The 19,589-nt window shown below is 45.5% G+C and overlaps 1 protein-coding gene across 1 annotated transcript; it reads left to right on the top strand.

Moving 5' to 3' along the window:
- Positions 1 to 4,762: 4,762 nt before the first annotated feature.
- Positions 4,763 to 9,545, top strand: zfp36l1a (zinc finger protein 36, C3H type-like 1a). The gene is made up of 2 exons (XM_062396728.1): positions 4,763 to 5,002; positions 6,187 to 9,545. The coding sequence occupies exons 1-2, from the start codon at positions 4,952 to 4,954 to the stop codon at positions 7,252 to 7,254; spliced, it is 1,119 nt and encodes a 372-aa protein (XP_062252712.1). The 5' UTR covers positions 4,763 to 4,951; the 3' UTR covers positions 7,255 to 9,545.
- Positions 9,546 to 19,589: the final 10,044 nt, after the last annotated feature.

Genomic DNA, 19,589 nt, shown 5'->3' with positions numbered 1-19,589 from the left:
TTTTTTTGTCCCTGTGTCGAGTGAGGAGCTGAGGACTATCCAGTTTCAGCGTCCGCCGCATGGTCGTGACACCTGGACCCGGGTCAGGTCTGAGCCCAGGGGGACGCGGACACAACAAGTACCAGAATCTTGGTCTCTGCGTACCTAACCTCCTCATCACATCATCTGCCCTCTCGCTCAGTATCATATGGCGGCGGTCACCATCAGCTTGATGGCTTTGACCCGAGCTTCTTCCTTTGCGACCCCTAATGTGCGAGTGGTAAACAGAACTCTCCCTTCCCATGAGCCTCTTGGATAGACAGAAAGATTGTCCCTCAGGAAACCCGGGGTCAGGAAGTCAGAGAGGGAAGCTGGGCTTTCGCTCTAAATAAAAAAACGCCTCTAGAGACCGGAATGCCAGCGAGGAGTGGGATAGTAAATCTCCTTTAAACGCTGACCCCGGCACTCGCCTGCCTTGCTGCTATTTTTGTGACCTCGCATTTAACCAAAACATCATTATTGAAACTATTCTGCTTCAAATTGGCACTGACAGGGCCAAAGACTTTCATTTGCAAGACGATTGGTGTTTGTGTTGAACTCTGCTCGTGTAACGCTTGTGACGTGTCTCTGAAACGAGCCAAGGCCTCGGGTTGATGCCGCATCCCACCCAGTGTGAGATGAAGGGCAGTGGAAGTCAGCGGATGGGCATGTTGGAGCGATCCATGGGAACAGAATCAGCAAGAGGAGTTGGCGGTTCACCACTAACAATGCTGTGGCTACTCTTATGGACAATTAATTGCTGCTAGTTCTTATTTTCCTCTTTCCCTGCCTCTCTTTCTTTCTTTCTCTCTCTCTCTCTCTCTCTCCCTAACTCTCTCGCTCTGAGGCTAGTTTCACCATGCCCGATGACCACACTCCTCCCATATGAATTTGGCAAACAGACCATGAGACAAGAAAACGAGGCAATCACGGTGTCCTGGCTGTCAGAGCATATATACGGACGAGAACAGGGATCACACAAACAGGGATGTGTGTGTGTGTATGTGTGTGTGTGTGTGTGTGGGGGGGGGTGTATACAGAAATAAAACCTACGCACTGTCTCACAGCAAACGTGGGCTGATGCATGACAACATATTAAAAAAGTCAAACCCTATTTAGGTTGAACTTACGCATATTCCGAACTGCTAATTGCTCAACAGTCAGCAGGCTGATTAGCTGTTCTGGCAGTGTTGTGAAAGATGTGCTCACATGCTGGAGAGAAACAGGAAGTTAAAGGAGTATTAAGAAATCTCTGCCTTATCATAGGATTAAAATAAGTGCGTGGACATTACTTGAGTTGGGCCCTATGATAGACTGGTGACCTGTTCATGGTGCCCCCCCCCCCCCCCCTCTTGGCCACTGTCAGCTGGGATTGGCCTACAGAGCCCCTGTGAAAATAAGTGTTATTGATATAAGTCCTGTTTTCTTTTAGTTCCGCTTACAGTTTCTCATAATAACCTCCAGTGTTGAGGAACTGAAAATGCAAGTGTGTGTCTGTTTCAGAAACATCAGCTGGAAAAATTAACTTTGTCAGATATCATGAATGTCAGTGTGGGGCAAACTGTCCCAAGAGTTCATCAAGGACCAACAAATACACAATATGCAGCATGCAGCAGCAGAAATACGACTTCTTCCTGCTTTGAGAAGTCGTTAATGAGTCTGTGGTCGCCCCGGGTGCAATGTGGTGCAGCGCAGCTGGAGATTACCGCACTGCCAGTGTGAGGCGTTTGTGTTTGGTAGTTGATAATTCTCTTTGCTTCACTCAGGGCCAGTAAGTCAGTGTGTCAGTGCAAAAGCTGACTAGAGATCACACACTAGGATACGGAGTCCCGACAACGAGTTGTGTTTGACTTTGTTGATCTTATTGTGTAATGTTTTATTTGAAATTCCTCACTTGAGGTGTAGCCGTGTAGATAGTTTAAATACTTTACATAGAGAGAGAGGGGAGTACATATGCACTGCTGCAGCAGGAGGACAGAGAAAAGGAAGAACTCTGCCCTCTCCTGGCTGTGGAGGAGAACTGTGGCCGCCTGTTGCTTTAACAACCACCCCAGCCAAGTTGTTGCTTCTGCGTGACTTCTTTCATCTCCACTTTGGAGGAAAGATAAAACTTTAACATCCTGTCATCCCACTTACACATTATCAGTGACCTCAAGCCTCATCCCCATCCTCCCTTCTGAGGGGAGGTCATCGGAGACGACAGCGCAGGAAGCAGAAATCAAACCCGTGCAGCGGAGACTGAGGAGAGAGACTGATAGGCCTTATAAGTCAAAGGAGAACAGTGCTGACCTCGACAAACACAAATTCTCCCAAATAAAGACTCTCAGCTGCCAGTGGAAGAATCCCCCCCGAGTGTATATACTAAAACATTGGAAAACCAAGTGTTAAAAAGTTTTTCAAAAAATCAAGGGGAGTGTGCAAACGTCTGTGTCGCAGTAAATGTAGGTGGGGGGTTTACTCGCCGCATCTTTAAAATAGGAACACACCTGACATTTCCCCCGAGAGAGCGGACTGTTTTTTTTTTTGTTGTATATTTTCTCCTTGGCAGGAAACAGGTGCCTCCTCTTAAACCTGGAAGCATAAGCAAGTCGCACAATATCAAGCACAGGCACGACACATCTGAGAGTATTACAGCAAACGACTGCGGCGCGTGAGGCTTCTTGAGGCCAAGGTCCAGCACAGGGGACATCTCCATCTTAGTCAGCAGCTTGTTGTTGAGTTCGGCGCCCCGCTGACCTCGCCGAGTTCAAGTCTGCTGTGAAGTTTCCTGCCCCTGACATCACGGTCCCCTGTGCATCGGCTGTACTGTAAATAAACTCAGGCTTTGATTCGGTTTAGCGTGTGACAGGAACGACACCTATAGACAGATTTTTTGTGTGATCGCTAAAACACTCAGAAACTCTCCCTTCACTCCTCAGGGGGCCACAATCGATCTGATCCAGTCAATCAATCACTGACAAGCCATTTGAACTGCAGATGTGATTTCCAGCAGGTCTGTCATCCCACCCTGTCGTCTGTGAAAACACTCCAGGGGGAGATTGCTCTACACAGCCGTGGCTCGTAAAACCCTTTTTATGTTGAAAAGCACACCCTCGTCCACCCCCCCCCCCATCTCTCTCTCTCTCTCTCTCTCTCTCCCTCTCTCCGTCTGACTGGGTCCAGAATAACTTTTCCTGAAAATGCACGGAGGCAGATAACACTCTTGTTTTCTGAGGTCAGCTCGTGAAAGAGAGGACCTTTGGACTGGAGGTGAGGAGAAGTTTGGTCTCCATCCAGGGCCTCTCTCTCGTGTGTCTGCTCTGTCCTATCTCAACAGAACTTCTACATTTCAGTGAGAAACCCAAAGCTCCCCTCTGCCTCCTCGGCGAGACAAAGCTCTCCACCCCCCCGTGTGGCTCCTGTGTAGCCAGAGAAGAGGAAGGGGAAAGGGAATGTTTTGCCTCTCTCTCTCTCTCCCCACCCCTCTTCCCTCAACTCCCTGGGGCAGTGCTGTGTAGTAATAAACGTCTCCCATAAATCTGCCCCCTCACGCCATCATCCCCCCCTCCTCCAACTCCAGACCTTTTTTTTTGTTTGTTATCAGCTCCCCCCCCCCCCCCCCCCCCCCCCCCCCGAACCTTTCTTTTCCTCTCTCCTCCTCAAGTATTGCAACCCAACCCTTGACACTGACTCTGCACATGGCCGATGGCTGCTCTGTCATGGACTGGGAGGCAGGAGGAAGGTGGACCACAATGGGTCTTGATTGGGTTTCACTCTCCGCAGCCATGGCTCCTTTTATACGTGACTGGCTGTGGTTGAATTCGGTGAGATCACCCGCAGTATCAGGTTATGGAATACCTGATGAAATGACATGTACTGTACGTCCCTGCCCACATTCAGCTGCTGGTGAGGAAGAGGAGAGAAAGTGTGGTGAAAAGAGAGAGAGACACACACACACACAGGCGGAGCGAGAGAGGAATTTAAAACTGTTGACGGGAAGGAGTTAAAAATCTCTGGCTGCCTGAATTCACCGGAAAGTCCCACCAGTGACGTTACACTCCAGCAATTAAGCGTAAATTAATTACAGAGTAGTGGATGGTAGCTGAAACCCAGAGCACCCAGCAGCGCCTCCCAGTAAACAACTCCAGACTGGTTAAGCAGCAGATTTCCATAAGGGAAAGAAAAAGTGGCATAAAGTTATAGCCTTACACTTCACCACTAGGGTTTAAAAAGAACTACTGAAAGTTGTATTTACATACTTTCAACACTCAAACAAAGTTATAAACAGAACACGTACAGTATCACCAACTTTAATAAACAGCTTTAGCAAAGTGTAAACTAATAAAACTTGTTAACTTGGGCAGTATGTAGAGTTTTTAGTGTGTGTAGTGTTTATTAGATCCTATTTTAACTCTTCCTTATGTGTTTTATTGCTACTTTGCTCTATAATTTCCCAATTTGGGATCAATAAAGTGCATCTGTCTATCTATCTAAATAAATAAATAAAGTTAGAACTTAGAAACTAGACTTGGTTTCACTTTAAGTTTCTTAGAATTCAAATCATTGAACTTCTCTGGTGCTCAGGAGGGATCTCAGACAAACTGTCAAACCAAGGCAAGTTAGTCCAACTCATGAGGAAGAGAGAGAGGGGGGGGGGGGGGGGGGAGTGGGGGGGAGAGAAAAAGTTGACTGAAAGTTGACGCCCAGCGCTCGAGGCTCCTCCTGCAACGGATTAAAAAGCAAATGTCGGGGCTGGTGCAGGGCAGAGGGGGAGTTCTGCAGGGTCACTAAATACACAGGAGCAGCAAATCCCTCAAAAAAGAAATATATATATATATCTACCCCCAAAAAAAGAAATACCTCCAGAGAAGAGGAGAAGCCTCCGCAGAGCTGCTGCGAACTTTCTGATAAGAGAGTTTCCTCCTGCTTCGACTCGAGTCCGCTCGCTGCAAAGATGACCGCAGCCGTGGTGTCGCCTTTCTTCGACTTCGAAATAATGAACAAGGTAGAGAGCTGCACACACTTCTGTCCCCCTCTCTCTCTCTTCTCCCTGCCTCCAGAGCCGAGAAGAGCCGGGCCCGAGCGGTGCCGTGCCGGGCCGCGGGGGGCCTGTTCGCCGCAGCCTGTGGAGGAATGACCGCGGCCCTCCGCTCCCTCCGCCCGGAGCCTGTTGCTCTGCTGCTCTGATTTGTGTGTTTGTTTAGTTTGTCGCTGGTTGTTTGTTTGTGTGTCCTCTTCTCGTGTATACGTCTTTTCTTTTTAAAGTGTAGCGGGGACTCGAACGTGTGTTGCTATGTTTAAACTTTTCCCTTTCCGCGTTTTTCTATTTCCAACCCCGCGTGACACGTGTGTGTGTGTTTTAAAGTTATAATGTGAGGGTTTTGTGTAACCGGGTTTTGCTGCAACACGTTTGTGACTCAGTCTGAAACTGTGGAGCAGTTTTGCGCCACTTTTTTTTTGTAATGCTGCTCACAGATCAGCCACATGCTCGCTAATCATTGACCAGATTCGTCTGGCTCCAGCCTCCCCCTGCCCCAATAACACTCCTCAGACAATAACCTTTTAACGATGGAGAATAAAACCCTTAAAGGACCTAAAACCTTAACTTTCCTCCGGGTGGAAAACAAACTGCCTCCTAGTCTTGCATCTATTTGTCAAGTTTTCAGATTTCTTTACACACTTGTAGAGATTTGAGTGTGTGCTGGTGTGTGTTCTCATGTAAAGCAGCAGCCTGGCCCGGTGATTTCCTGGCAGTGCATTGAAAAGCAGATGAGACCCTCTTTTTTTTTTTCTGTCTGTTGTAATTCAACAGGATGCTCGGGCCACTTTTCATTCTCTTTCAAATGATGCAGCCGCTCGGTGGCCACTGACTGGCCTCTCATGTGCTGCTGCTCCATTTACTAAACAGGCACACATTCCTCGCCGGGGCAACTTGCCAAACCAGCTGCTGTTCTATAGGCCTGTATCCGCTCGTGTTGTCAGAGCCAAAGAGAACAGTCATGCAAGTGGAGGCTGGGGCTTTTTCTCTCCCTCGCCCCCCCCCCCCCCCCCCCCCCTCTCTCTCTCTCTCTCTTGCTGCGGCCCTCCAACACTTTCGTTTCAAGACCACGTTGTCAGTTTCGGTGAATCCGTGGAATGTATTTGTTTCTAATGGTGCGTTTTTTCTTCTTCTGTGTGTTTTTTTTACAGAACAACAAATTGCTCGGCTTCAACAACAACCTGGGCGCCCCCCATCCCATGTCTGTCCCTTGCACTGGTGCCAATGTGCCCATCTCCAGCCCCACCGGAGCCCTGCTGGACAGGAAAGCGGTGGGATCTCCCTCCGTGGGGGGTGTGTACCAGCGGCGGCACTCTGTCAGCAGCACAAAGTTCTGCCAGAACCAGTTTCTGAACAGCCTGAAGGCAGGGGACCACTGCTCGCTCATCTCAGGGCTCGGCAACGGCGGCAGCAACAAGGAGAACCGCATGCGAGACCGCTCCTTCTCTGAGACAGGTGAGAGGCTCATGAACAAGTGCCTGGGCCCGGCCAGTCCCACCGGCAGCAGCAGCCAGGTGAACTCCAGCCGATACAAGACGGAGCTCTGCAGGCCCTTCGAGGAGAACGGCTCCTGCAAGTACGGCGACAAGTGCCAGTTTGCTCACGGGATCCATGAACTGCGCAGCCTGAGCCGCCATCCCAAATACAAAACTGAGCTGTGCCGCACCTTCCACACCATCGGGTTCTGCCCATACGGGCCTCGCTGCCATTTCATCCACAACGCTGAGGAGCGGCGCGGACCCCCCCAGCAGTCCTCCCCTCTAAACTCTTCCAACAAGATGGAGAGGCCCCGGCTGCAGCACAGCTACAGCTTCGCAGGCTTCTCCAGCTCCGCCGGGCTGAGAGACAGCCCCACCTCAGTCACCCCTCCACCCATGTTCTTCCCTGACGAAGTGTCCGACTGGCCCAGCAGTAACCCCTTCACCTACTCCAGCCAGGAGCTGGCCAACCTGTTTGGACCCAGCCTCAGTGTCGGCCCTTTAGGCACAGAGCCCAACAACCCTGCACCTCCCTCTCCAACGAGCAAACCTTACTATTTCAGGCCCATGTTGGAGTCCCCTCAGATGTTTGATACTCCATCCAGCCCTCCTGACTCCCTGTCAGACCAAGATGGCTACCAGAGCAGCTCTGGAGGCAGCCTGAGTGGCTCCGAGTCCCCAACGCTGGACACCACCCGCCGCCTTCCCATCTTCAGCCGCCTCTCCATCTCTGACGACTAAACAGCGAGCACCCACCAATGACTTTATGTTTGATGACACAAAGAGAACACGGCACTCCCCTCTACCTCTGCCCTTCTCCCAAGCCCCCCCCCCCCGTCTTCTCTTCACTCAACACACCGTGTCACTTCCTCGTTAGCATTGTGAGGATTTAGTCAATTAAGGGAACTCGAACGATCATTTCATCCATTGATCTGCACAGCAAGTGTTAAAGACCTAACCTGCCATGTGTCATAGTGCCAAAAATGGAGAGGAAATTGAACAATGAAAAAAAAATCACACGAACAAGAATTGACTGTTTTTCCCCAGGTGCCACTTGTTTTTCTTTTTCTTTCTTATTCTTATTTGTTCTTGAATGTGTAGCAGCACAAGTGGCCTTGGAAAGGGGCGTGCATTGCACTAGCCTCCTAGCCCCCCCCTCCCTCACTCCCTCTTCCCCTCCCTGACGATACCACTTCCCCCCCCCGAGCTAGCTAGAGGGTGCTCACTAACGTAAGTGTAGATTTACCGCAGCCGTTTTTTACAGACTGAGTTAAGACAAAAGGAGAGGAAAAAAAATAACAGACCCTGAAATGATATGAATAGTTTTTAAAAAAGAAAAAAAAAGTGCCTGGGGCGGTTTTTGCATGTGTTTAGGGTGAATGGACTACTGTTTGTTTTTGGTTCTTTCTCATTTGCCCCCCCCCTCCACCACCCCCACCCCCAACCCCCCCCCCTGTCACGGTTCTTCGCGAGCTCGTCTTATGTAATTGTGGACTGGGTGAGTCTGCAGGAAGGACTTTGAACTGGAAGTTGGTTATGTTTTCTTTTTTCCCCTCTCTTGAGTTTTTTCTCCTCCTGTTGCTGGTCACTGGCTTTTTTTGTTTTTGTTATTTTTTCTGTGTCTCTGGGAAGGAAGTGTTGATATCAACCTGATCATTAAACCTGTAGGACTCTAGTCCCACTTCTCAACCCGGCCTCCCCTCCCTTCCTCTTCACCGATCTGGGGAATTCCAGCATTCCCATGGTGCAGTTCTACATCCTGCGACTTGACGAGATCGGATCTCCAAGCTATTTTACTTAACTTCTCCCCCCCCACCCACCCCCCACCCTTTAAAAGCCTGCTCTGAGGAGCTCTCTCTGTACTCATTACATCCCTTTTTTTTGCTTTCTTTATTTGATAATTATTTTTTATTAATGTTATTATTACGGTTATTATTATTTGAAAAAACTTTCCAGACAGAAGGTTTTCTTGTCACTGCTTATTTAACTTATCAGAACATATTTATTGGTGATCATATGCATTTTTTGTTAATTTTGTTTTGTATTTATCTGGATAATGAACAATAGAATATATTTTCTTTTATGTTAAATTATGATCTTCCATATTAATCTAAAGATTGTGAAGACGTTTTTGTCAGTTTTCCTTTTTTCACAGTTTAATATATTGTACTTCAATGACTTGTTCTGCAACTACACTTTGTCAAAATGAAACTTAATTTAAAGCAAAAAAAATGCAAAAAAAGATGTTTTGCGTTTCGATTATTTATTGTACTTTATTCTTTACTCCCTCTTATTGGACTGCAATTCCATCTTAGCTAGATTTGCTTGTATTCATTCCTGATGTCTCTTCCCCCCCCACATGCCTTCCAATAACCAGACAGTAACCGAAGAGGACTGCTTTTTTTTTTACATGGATTCAGCTCCTCTGTTTCTTTAGTCTCTGATCTTGCCCCAGCTCTAAACAGAAGTATTTTCACAGTACTTGGGTAGATGGTGGAAATGAAGGGGTTCCTAGCAGCCTCTCACATCACTGGTTAAATAGAGTCTCCAGCTTGGAAGCCTGGTGGTGTTGAAACATCAGCAATGATCTCACACCCAGTCTGTTTTATTACGAGCAATAGCTGTGACCAAATGGGTTGAGGAAAGTTGATCTAGTTCTTTTAATTTGATTGGATGCTTGATGCACTTGCTTGGCGCCCACCCACCCCCCCGCCGCCCCTCTTGACCATTGGAAGTGCCTCATTGAATACATTCCAGGTAGCTAAGGCTTCTGTGGCCTTTTATATTTGATAACAATGGAGGAGAAATAATTTTTTAAGTCACTCGTCTTGCCTTCACGTGTTTTGGAAGAGGTGAACAGATTTTTGACACAAAGAAAGTAAAAACTGTTGAATGTATTTTTTCAGCCATTTTTTTTTTCCACTACAGTAATTTCTGTGAGTTAATATGAAAACTGTTTTGTTTTTTTTCTCTCTTTTGTAAGTATTGATTGCAGTTAAGTCAATAAACCCCATATTTTTGGAAAAGTTGAACTTTGTCATGAACTGTGTACAAGGGTTGTTTCGGAAGATGGTTCACATGCGGACGCTTTTAGCACCTGAAGCAGATTCTAACACAACCACAGCCGCACACTTATTTATAGAGACTATTAAAAAACAATATTAGGGTTAAAGAAGATTCCAACTTTTAATTTAGTCTCATATGGTTTGCATTAGAAGAGACAGGCCATGGGGGACTTGTGTTGTTTCAGCTGTGTCAAAGCTTTTTATCAAAGGAACAAATGAAACTTATTCCTCCCCAATCTAAAAAGATACTTCCTCTTGCACTTGCCTGAAAAATGTTATGTTTATACATTTTCTTCAAAAGTAAAATAGTCCACTGACCGTTGTCTGAACGTTCACAAATACATTGTAAACAGGAACTTAGTGGTTAACTCGGCACACTTTAATAAGAAATATTGGGCTAAAGGTGTAATCACCTCTAATGTCCCCAATGTCAAACTTTGAATACATTTCAACAACTTTATGAGGAATGTTATATTTAAAAGCAAGATCAAATAATAAAGGGAGATACAAGAGGCCCTCGGTCTGTGCTCCTGTGCAGCTTCCAGCACTAATGGGAGTTTCCCTGTGGTGGAAGTTGATTGGTGGCGATCCGCACAGGGAGCAGTCAGGGCTATTGACCTGCAGATGATCAAACTCTATAATCCAGAAAGGTTTAGTTACGCAAAGTGGAGAAGCTCCCTGGTTTCAGCTGAAGTATTGATCCGGGGGGAAGAGGAGGGGGGCTGTAATGTTTCCAAGAATAAAAAAAGTGTGACTATGACCCGATCGGTGATCCTGAAGCGAGCTGATTGATATGTGTGAGAGGACGTCCCTGCGAATGGAGGGATAAACAGTCGCCTCATAGAAGTCACAGTTATCAGACTGTCCAGCTCCCTGTGTGGTCAGTTTATTTGTGTATTCTCGCATAAAAATAAATGGAGATAATCTTTTTGCGCAGTAATACAAGCAGAATGGTATCTTCTTTCACTAACAACATAATGTAACTTCCCCTTTTAGACTCTCAACTCAACATCCACACTGCCGCTGTGTTTCCTTGCTCTCTGGACACTTCCCGTCTGTCCATGTTTATATTCTCTCAGATTGCAGAAAGGATCCAGGACAGGAACTCCCTTCCCTCCATACAATGGTGGGTGCTGACCCGTCACAGCTGACCCATAGAGGCCCCCTTGTTGCTTTTATTCCAGAGAACCTGGGCCTAGTGAGATTCTTGTCTTGGTCCTTTGCTCCCACTAACCCTCCAGCAACATCTCTGAACCAGTGGCCTTCCTCCTTAGAGTCTGACTTTACTGCAGGGCCCAGTCAGTGTGAGTGCAGGCACCGTTCATGCATTCCAATTAGGTTAGAGGGGAAACACAAAATATTGCTTTGGCTATGACTGGTTTTAGGATGATTACTCACCACCTCATATTGTTTCATTCTGTGTCACACATTGTTTAGAATCCCACAACATGAATATTCAGTTTACACCACAAATAAAAACCACAGAATTGTAAAGCAGGCATCAACAACTGGGTTGGCAGCAGAGATCATGTTCTGGAGGTTTTCCTGTAAAGCGCTGGAAACCACGGGACCCGTTTTAAAAACATACTTAATACTGTTTTATCAGATCTATAACGTTCACAAATCTTTAGCATGATTTTGTTGGATCTCAGGGGTAAGGTTGGTGAGATGTTTCTGAAACTCTTATCCATCTATCTGTCTTGTCTGTTTCTCTATCAATAAATAGGTTTTTCTAAAAATAGAAGAAAGCCAGGAACTGTGACACGATCAGGTCATTTGGTCTGAAAGAAATGATTCATTGGCGTACCTGTCTGTCACTAACCGACTTGCATGTCTGCACGCAGCCTGGCCGTGATCTCACTGCACATGACCAGAGTCTTCACAAACCAGAGAGGCCTACAGCCTCAAGAGGGCTGAGAGGAGAGGGGGGGGGGTATCCACTGCATGTCTTAAAAAGTATAGTCTGCTTTTGCTATGTTTTTTAACTCTGAATGTCAGTTTGGTTTTGACAGCACTGCCCTTCACAAATCTCAAACAAGTCCACCGGGACATCATTACCCACGATATTTACATACATATATATATCTCTCATAAATACTTTATATGTCTCTGGAAGAACAATTTCCTTTCTGTGATGTAACAAAGCTGTTTTCATATTAAGTGCCTTGTTCGTGGAAAAGCAAAAGGTTTCCACTTACCAGGTTTTTGGTTTTAATAAGGGAATAAGAGAAGAGAAACATTCAAAGTCTGAGGTGTCTTTGTTCTAAACCAAACCAGGTGAGCACAACTCATGCACATCACGTTCCTTTCTTGCTGCAGCCTTTTTCAGAAAAACCTGAGCTGCATGCAGTTTGAGAGGACATAACAGATGACTGTTTCCTGTTTGTCTGTGGTGGTGGTGTGAGTGTGTGTGTATGTGTGTGTGTGAGTGTGTGTGTATGTGTGCACAGAGTCACCTTGACATGAAGAACAAGGAAGTGGGTTCTGAACCTCCGGCAGCAGGTCGGAGGGGGGCAGAGGGAGGGGGTGTGGTTGTCTCCTCTTTGATATGAGGTGGATAAAGAGAGAAAAAAATCTTCCACGACTTCATCACATGTTACTGTGCAGGGATACAGATCAGGCTTGTGGTTTGTTAACTGCTTCCTGCACAACAGGATAGAGCAGGTGTGTAGTTTCACTCTCAGAACCCAATCTCCATTCACCTTTAACCCTGCTCCGGTTGAGCAAGAGACTGCGGCGGCGTGTACACTTTGTAAGTGTGTTATCAGAGGCAAGTTTACCTCTTTGTTTGAGAAAGAGGTGAGCAAACAGGGCTGGATGTGCTAACTGTGCTGTTTTCCTTATCTGGGCTCCCAGCTGAGAGTGGGGTCGGGCTGCAGCGCGGCGTGCATGCATGTGTCTGCACCGCTGCAGTGTGACGGGTGATGTGGGAGGGATAATTAATCACCAAGCAAGGGCTGAGGTCAACAATGAGTGATGGGGACAGGTTAGAGGCTATTCAGAGGCCGCTTTGTCTGTAGAGAAAACAGAGATGCACGATTAACCTGCTTCGGACACACATACCAGGTCTCCACATACCTGCATCGGAAACATCCACCCGAGTTAGAAGCTGGACTCGTAACGTCACTGGCCGGATTAGATGTTCCTCTGACGAGTGACAAACACTGACCCCTGGTGAGATCATATCCCATGTGATAATAGTTTGACATTTTTGGAAATTTCTCCTCTTGATTTAAGGTATATCACTCTCAAGTATCTTGTGAAGCCATAGATACCACGTGGTTAGTAGAGCTTAGCAGGGAGAAGCACTAACCCCTGACTCTTGGGTACAAAATGAAATTTGACCCTTTAACTTGGGGTTATGTGCTGGATTATTTCACTTTCCATTGGTCACCTGGCAGCTGATCCTGGCCAAGAAATAGTTCCCTGGTCAAATAGCTAAGTGTCATTTTAACACTTTGGTTTTTGTGAGCGTTAAGTTGTTTAAGTTGTTGGAAGTAGTGTTTGTTAGGTTTTGACAAATCCAGGCTAGCAGGCTACTTCCATGCTAGGTTGAGCTAACCGGCTGCTGGTTCCAGCAACATGTTCACCATAAAGACTGACAACAAACTGCTCGAAAGGTCAAACTATTACATTTAAGCGAATTTGTTTTCTTGCCCAAATTAGATTTAGATTGAAACTTACTTAACGTACACTGTAGTAAACTTAGATCTTTGTCTTTACATCTCTTCCTACCTCAGTGAAAGAATGACGTCTGTACAGTCTGCTTGTTGCCAAATGTCAACCTGTGACACACAACTGAAGAATGAAGTCACATTTCAGATAATTCCCTGAACTCATTCTTTTCTACATAACCAAAAAAAGCCCATAATGACAGCACAGGTACCGGCTCCTAACTGATAGCATACCTCAGTGAGACATGTGTCTGTCACAGGGATCAAACCTTTGACCTTGCTGTCACAGGAGATGCTCGTAACCCTGCCGCTGCAGCTAAAGGTCGCCTCTGGCTCCTGCAGTTGTGAAAGTACAACTTTTACTCTTTTCTGTCTGCACTCGTTTTTAAGTGGTCTGCTCTGTGCTCGATTTGCCCCAAGACTTCACAAGTTGCATCGTGGGGAGTTAAGAGTCTTGTTTTCACAAATATTGAAAATTCTTAACTTAATTATGGGGATCTGTTTTATAATTTGTGTTAACAAGGGGCCTTCTCATCCCTTCTCTAATCCCTTCCTGTCTATTATCAGCCTGCAGCGTATTCACTGTATTTCCCTGTTTGGGAAACTTCTGAATACAAAACAACACTGATCAACGTCTAATTGTGGCCCCTTTCATTCGCCAACTCATAATTTTACCTTCAAACAGATAAGAAGTAAACATGTCAGCGAGAACTACCGTGTTGCACCATGTACAGTAGTTTCCTGATTATTAATAACTTCAGTGTCGTGCCATAACTTCAGTATTGTGCCAATCTCAGGCTGAGAAGTTCCCCTCCATACATCTTTCTGGGTAATCAATATTTCATACAGTATCTCCTCAGATGATCGTGCTTCAGCAGTAGGTCTCAAGCTTTACAGTTTGCACTTTAGTAATCACATTGCTATGATCTCAGTATATGTGACACTGCCTGCAGCAGAATGGAGGCTTTATCTTTGTATGTCTTTGGCTATATGTGTCATTGTGAGACTGATTGCAGATCAACAAAGTCAACAGTCACAACCACTCCCTGATCCTGTGGGTTGACCCAGGCAGTCCGCAGTCTTATTATCTTGGCGACTGAGGCTATGACACACTGCTTACCGGGTAATGACATTAGCCCTGCAGGATCCAGTGTCACATGTGCTTTTCTTCCCTCGGGCTAAGTGGCAACCCTTGACCTGTTGAAGAAAGGAAGAGAAAACACATATGTGTTGAGCAGAGGAGCCGAGAGCCGAGGAGGCTTCGGCGGACGGCCCTGGTGATGGCCGTCTGACAGGTTGTGGAAACACACCCATCCACTCCTTAGTGTGACAGAAAAACAAACACAGAGCCACCAAACTCTCGCTGAGCTCCGCGCTAATGGACAAGTGATGACTTTTCCCTAACGAGTGTGACTGGCCCGCTGGAAACAGGAGAGGAACTGGCCAATGGGAGAGCCGGTCCAGAACCTGACACTGTTGTGCTTTAGTTTTCTGGTCCACTGGGCTGAGTGAGTCACTCCTTCAGCTCTTCTGAGTGTCGAGCCACTTGGCTCTTCCTGTCTCATGACTCCCACCAGCGAGGCCTGATGGGAGGAGAGAGGCCTCAGTCAGCAGAGCAGCACCTGTTCAGGGTATTCATTTACAAGTTTATTATCATTTTGTAGTTTTGGCCATAAATTCTATCAACTATGATCAAACTATGATCAACAACCTCATTGTTTGTATCTGGGAACATGGCAACAAACCTAGAGGTTAGCCAGATTATCTAAATCAGTGTTTGCCAAGCTTTTTTGTGATCCATTAATACAAAATTAATATAGTATGGGTCTACTGCGTGAGTTTTGACTGGTCTAATGAAAGACTGATATCCCTTTTTAAACCATTTTAATAGCCTGAAAAGATAAACTCGACAACATTTCAATATAAAAAAGGCCAAATATTATAGAATGTGCAAAAAATAAACATACTGTTGTGTAACATCCTTGATTTTTTTCTTATTTCCCAATGAATGAATCATGAAAGGACTCTGAGGTTGAGAAGCACTGATCTTAAGCATTTGTCTGTAAAACCAAAAGTCAACACACCTGAAATGTTGCTAATAATCCATCATTGCACAAGAAAAAACTATGTGTGCACAACCACAACATAAATGGGTGTGTTGAGGTCAGGGTCATATTTTGTTACGTTCACTGAACTCAACAATCGGTAAATGCTGACGACTGAAGTTGTGTACTTTCACACAACACACCATGACACACAGTACAGTACATACACCCCCTGCTAACTCCTGTCTTGTTTCCGTCAGTGTGTGTGTGTTGCATGATAGCGAGGGAGGTTAGCTCGAAGCCACTGAACCATGTTAAGGCTAAAAGCGGCACGTTTCCTCCTTCACATGATTCTCAGGTTTGTTTTGGAGCATCTGTTTCCTCCAGCGAGCAGCAGGACTGGAAACAAACCTTTCTCACTTCTGAAGCGCCGTTTTCAGTATCTCACCACTTCACTGCCGACTGGTACGACCTCAAATGACACAAACATCACAGTCCGAGCGGTAAACACACTCCTACTCGCCAAACCCACCGAAGACAGGCCTGAACAATCGGCTCACAAGACGGTCTGAGTCACTCGGGCCTTTCAGAAGTATAAGCAAACACAGATGACATCAGTGGTAGTTTTCAGGAAGTCCTTGCTCCATCTAGTAGCAAGGCCAAGTCGGCTGTATACACAGATTGATCATCTTGTTCGATTGGTTTCCCAACTCAGTCACATGATGTAGGTGACAAAAAAAGATATGAAATGAAAAGAAAACGTGGTTACAAGTGATTTCAAGGCCCAAAGAGTGGAAAAGGTGAAACTGGGTGCTTGAAGAACAAAGACAACAGATAGTGAGAGACAGAGGATGACAGGACTGGAGTCTCAACCGTGCAAATATAACCATGGCTGTAGCATTTTGTTGTTTGAGTTGTAAACAAGCCCTTGAAATCTGGCCTTGCGAGGTCAGGGAATAGTTAAAAGTGATATCTCTCTCTCTCTCTCTCTCTCCCTCTCCCTCTCCCTCTCCCTCTCCCTCTCCCTCTCCCTCTCCCTCTCCAGTCTGTGCGTATTTCACAATGATCTGCTGGCAGAGGCTGAGAGAGAGACGAAGATAAGAACTGACTGTGAGAAACTGCAGATCTCACACCCACTCACTAGGAAAGAACACACAGAAACACCCAGGCTTGCACACCGAAAACATGTGCTGGAGCATGCATGCGCACACACATAACCAAGGTGTGTGTGTGTGTTCATGCTCCAGTTCACATGTTGTAAGTCTGAGCACACAGAACACAGTCCCCAGTAAAGGAGCTTTTAAAGAGTTTACACTGGGTTCCCCCGGGGACGTACGTGGGGCTCCTCATATTTGAGGAATTCAGGCTGTAAAAACACGACACAGATTGTTTGGATGTGTCCGACTGCTGTTGGGATTTCTCAAGGCGAGTCTTCCATCGAGATAAGGCCCCGGCCTGAAACATGTCAAGCTCACTCCTGTCTCGCACTCGCCCCGGAGGCTCACCTGCTAACCTGTTGCAACACGCAGGTAGGCAGGAAAAAAAGGATTAGAGCGTAACTTTACACAAAAGCCTTGAGTAATGGCGGTGTCAGGATATCGCTAAAACAACCATGGCAAAACTCAGCGTGCCCACAGTGTCGTGTCTGTCGACAAACTCTTTGTAAAGTTTATCAGACGGTGACAGATCAAATTGAGGTGATCACTATTAGATGGGGGGGCTTTGCCTGGGCTGGGTGTGGTGGAGTTTAGATTTCAAATCAGATATAAACCACAAGAATGAGGACTTGACTCTTCTAACCGAAACGTTAACCTTTGAAAGACAAACTAATAGTCCCATGGAAAGTTGAATTCAGAAGCTATTAATCACATCACACCCTTGTTTTAATTCCACACACTCACAGTTCTTGCTGCCACACATCCTCACTTGTTCTGGTTTGACTTCTAGCGAAACAAAGGTAGCACAATGCAATCTCAGTTGAAAATCTAAGATATGTAAGATATCGCTGAGTCAGTTTTTTCGCGTGTGTGACTCTTGTGCGACTCTGACAGTGTTTAAGTATGTTATTTAGTGTGTTTAGATTATATGGAAGCTAGAAGTAAATCAAAACCTCCCTTTACTTCCAGCTCATGGTCCCATATTAGTGTTCATGTCGCTCAAAGGTGTATTCAAAGCAACACCAGCAATATACAGCAATTTAAACACAATAAAACTTGACTGTAATACTTTAACATTCTTGGTTTGACTTCTAGCTAATCGAAGTTAGTAAACATTGGGAGAGATATTGCTAAAGCCCAGTGTTGTTTTGATCATATAAGTAAAACAACAAGTAAACTCACCATACCTCCGGCTTGTTGTCCCATATTCTCTTTCATTAGTCACGCTGCTTAATGACGTCTTTGAAGCAATAACTAGCACAACACAGTTACAGGGAGAAAATCTGATTCATTCTAAGCAATAAGACTTTAGCTCAATCAGATACAAAATGCTAATGACATTCCTTGGTACAGCCTAAGTTGATCCGGTTTGACTTCTAGCTACCTGAATAGACAAAGACATTTGTGTGACATCTTTTAAAAAATAAAGCTGATTGTGTTCTTTGATCTTATCATCATATAATAAATGAAGTGAAATCACTGTATTTACCATTTGTCATGTTGCCTAATGTCGTCTTTAAAGCACAATACAGTTCCAGTTGCAAAGCTAAATAAATCAGCGTTAAAAGAGGGTCAGGTTAACTTAATTGATTATGATCAGGAGTTTTCCCAGTATGATCTGTTCTGCAGTAATTGCTAACTAACTTATGGCAGCTAATGACTAACGACGCAGATGGATTATACTACATAACTGACATAGCTACTGACTGCACTTGTACTATTGTTGCATCACAGTTCAAATTAAAAACACACTAATGTTTGGATATCAATAGGCAAAAACCTGTTTGATTGAAGTATTGATTTCTCCATCACCCTCTGTCCTTTGATCCAACAATCCTGACTATTTGCTCCGTCACTGTCCATCTTTTCTGTTTCTCTTGGACATAAGTCTTATTATGACAATCTACGATTTAATAGCTGCTGTTTAAACGTGACTTTAACGCTGACTCAACTTATTGTTGGGAAATTCATGATCAGCCACTGTTACAAATCTAAATTTCAACCCTGGTAAATTCCTGGAACATATTGTCTCTAGCCTATTTGACAGGCCTTGGCGACCTTGAGTGTTTAGTTGAAGGCTTATTGGCTCTAAAACATCCAACACCCATTTCACACATCTTTCAAAGTGCAAATCCAACTTTAATGGATATCTTATTTGGCATTATTTAGATCTTAACCGCTTTGTTTACTCAGAAGTGATTTGGACTTCCCGTTAAGGATTTGAAACTCAAGACATGCTTTGACAAGACTTGGAACGACCACAAAAGACTTCTTGGTTCTGAATCTTCCTAACGAGAAATCTTAAACCACCTTTACAATGGCTCTATGCGGGGGAACAATAACCTTGTTCTCAAACGGGAACTCATCTGGCTTTTCCACTCAGGCGAAAATCAGGCATCATTGTTGTAAGGGCACGAGAACTAGCAGGCGAGAAGGGGGACGTGGGGCGTGAGGGCAGGCGGAGGCCCAGAGGAAGGCCACAGCACAATGCAGGACAGAGCAGATCTCTATAAATCACAGCGCTAACCGATTCCCCACCTGTGTCCGTTGTCTTCCCAGAAACACACAGTCACACAAACAGCTGCTCTGCAAAACCATCACGTTCCATGACACACAGTCACACAGTCAGGACAGTTGGATCTCAATTTGTATAGAACAAAATATGCCTTTAAGGGAGATATTGTTTCTTTGGCGTAGGATTTTTCCGTATAACGTCCCACAGTGGCGCGCACGCAGCTTCATGAATCCAGGCTTTGCACACGGGGCGATCAAACGACTCAGCCATTAATTTGATTAGAATGCTCTGAACAATTTCCAGTTTTCAATCTTTAAAGGGCATTGTGGTCTCCGCCAAACCCAAAGCCTGAAGTAAATTAACGTCATCCATAAACCATCAGCAGTGAGACAGTGCCATCCAGATTTATAGTATTTCCCAGCAAACGGACCTTAGTGTTTCTGGAGGTGATGCATTACGTTAGTGTGTGTGTGTGTGTGTGTGTGTGTGTGTGTGTACAGTATGTACAAGTCTGCGGCATATGTAAACACATCCAAAAGTGTATGAGCATACAAACACATATGTGTATGAGCATGTGTGCTGAAGGGGGAGGGTTGTTTACTCGGGCAGCCTCTCAGAGA

Source organism: Platichthys flesus, chromosome 10 (genome assembly GCF_949316205.1).
Source record: "Platichthys flesus chromosome 10, fPlaFle2.1, whole genome shotgun sequence".
Taxonomy (NCBI): domain Eukaryota; kingdom Metazoa; phylum Chordata; class Actinopteri; order Pleuronectiformes; family Pleuronectidae; genus Platichthys; species Platichthys flesus.
This window is presented reverse-complemented; position numbering and strand designations above follow the sequence as displayed.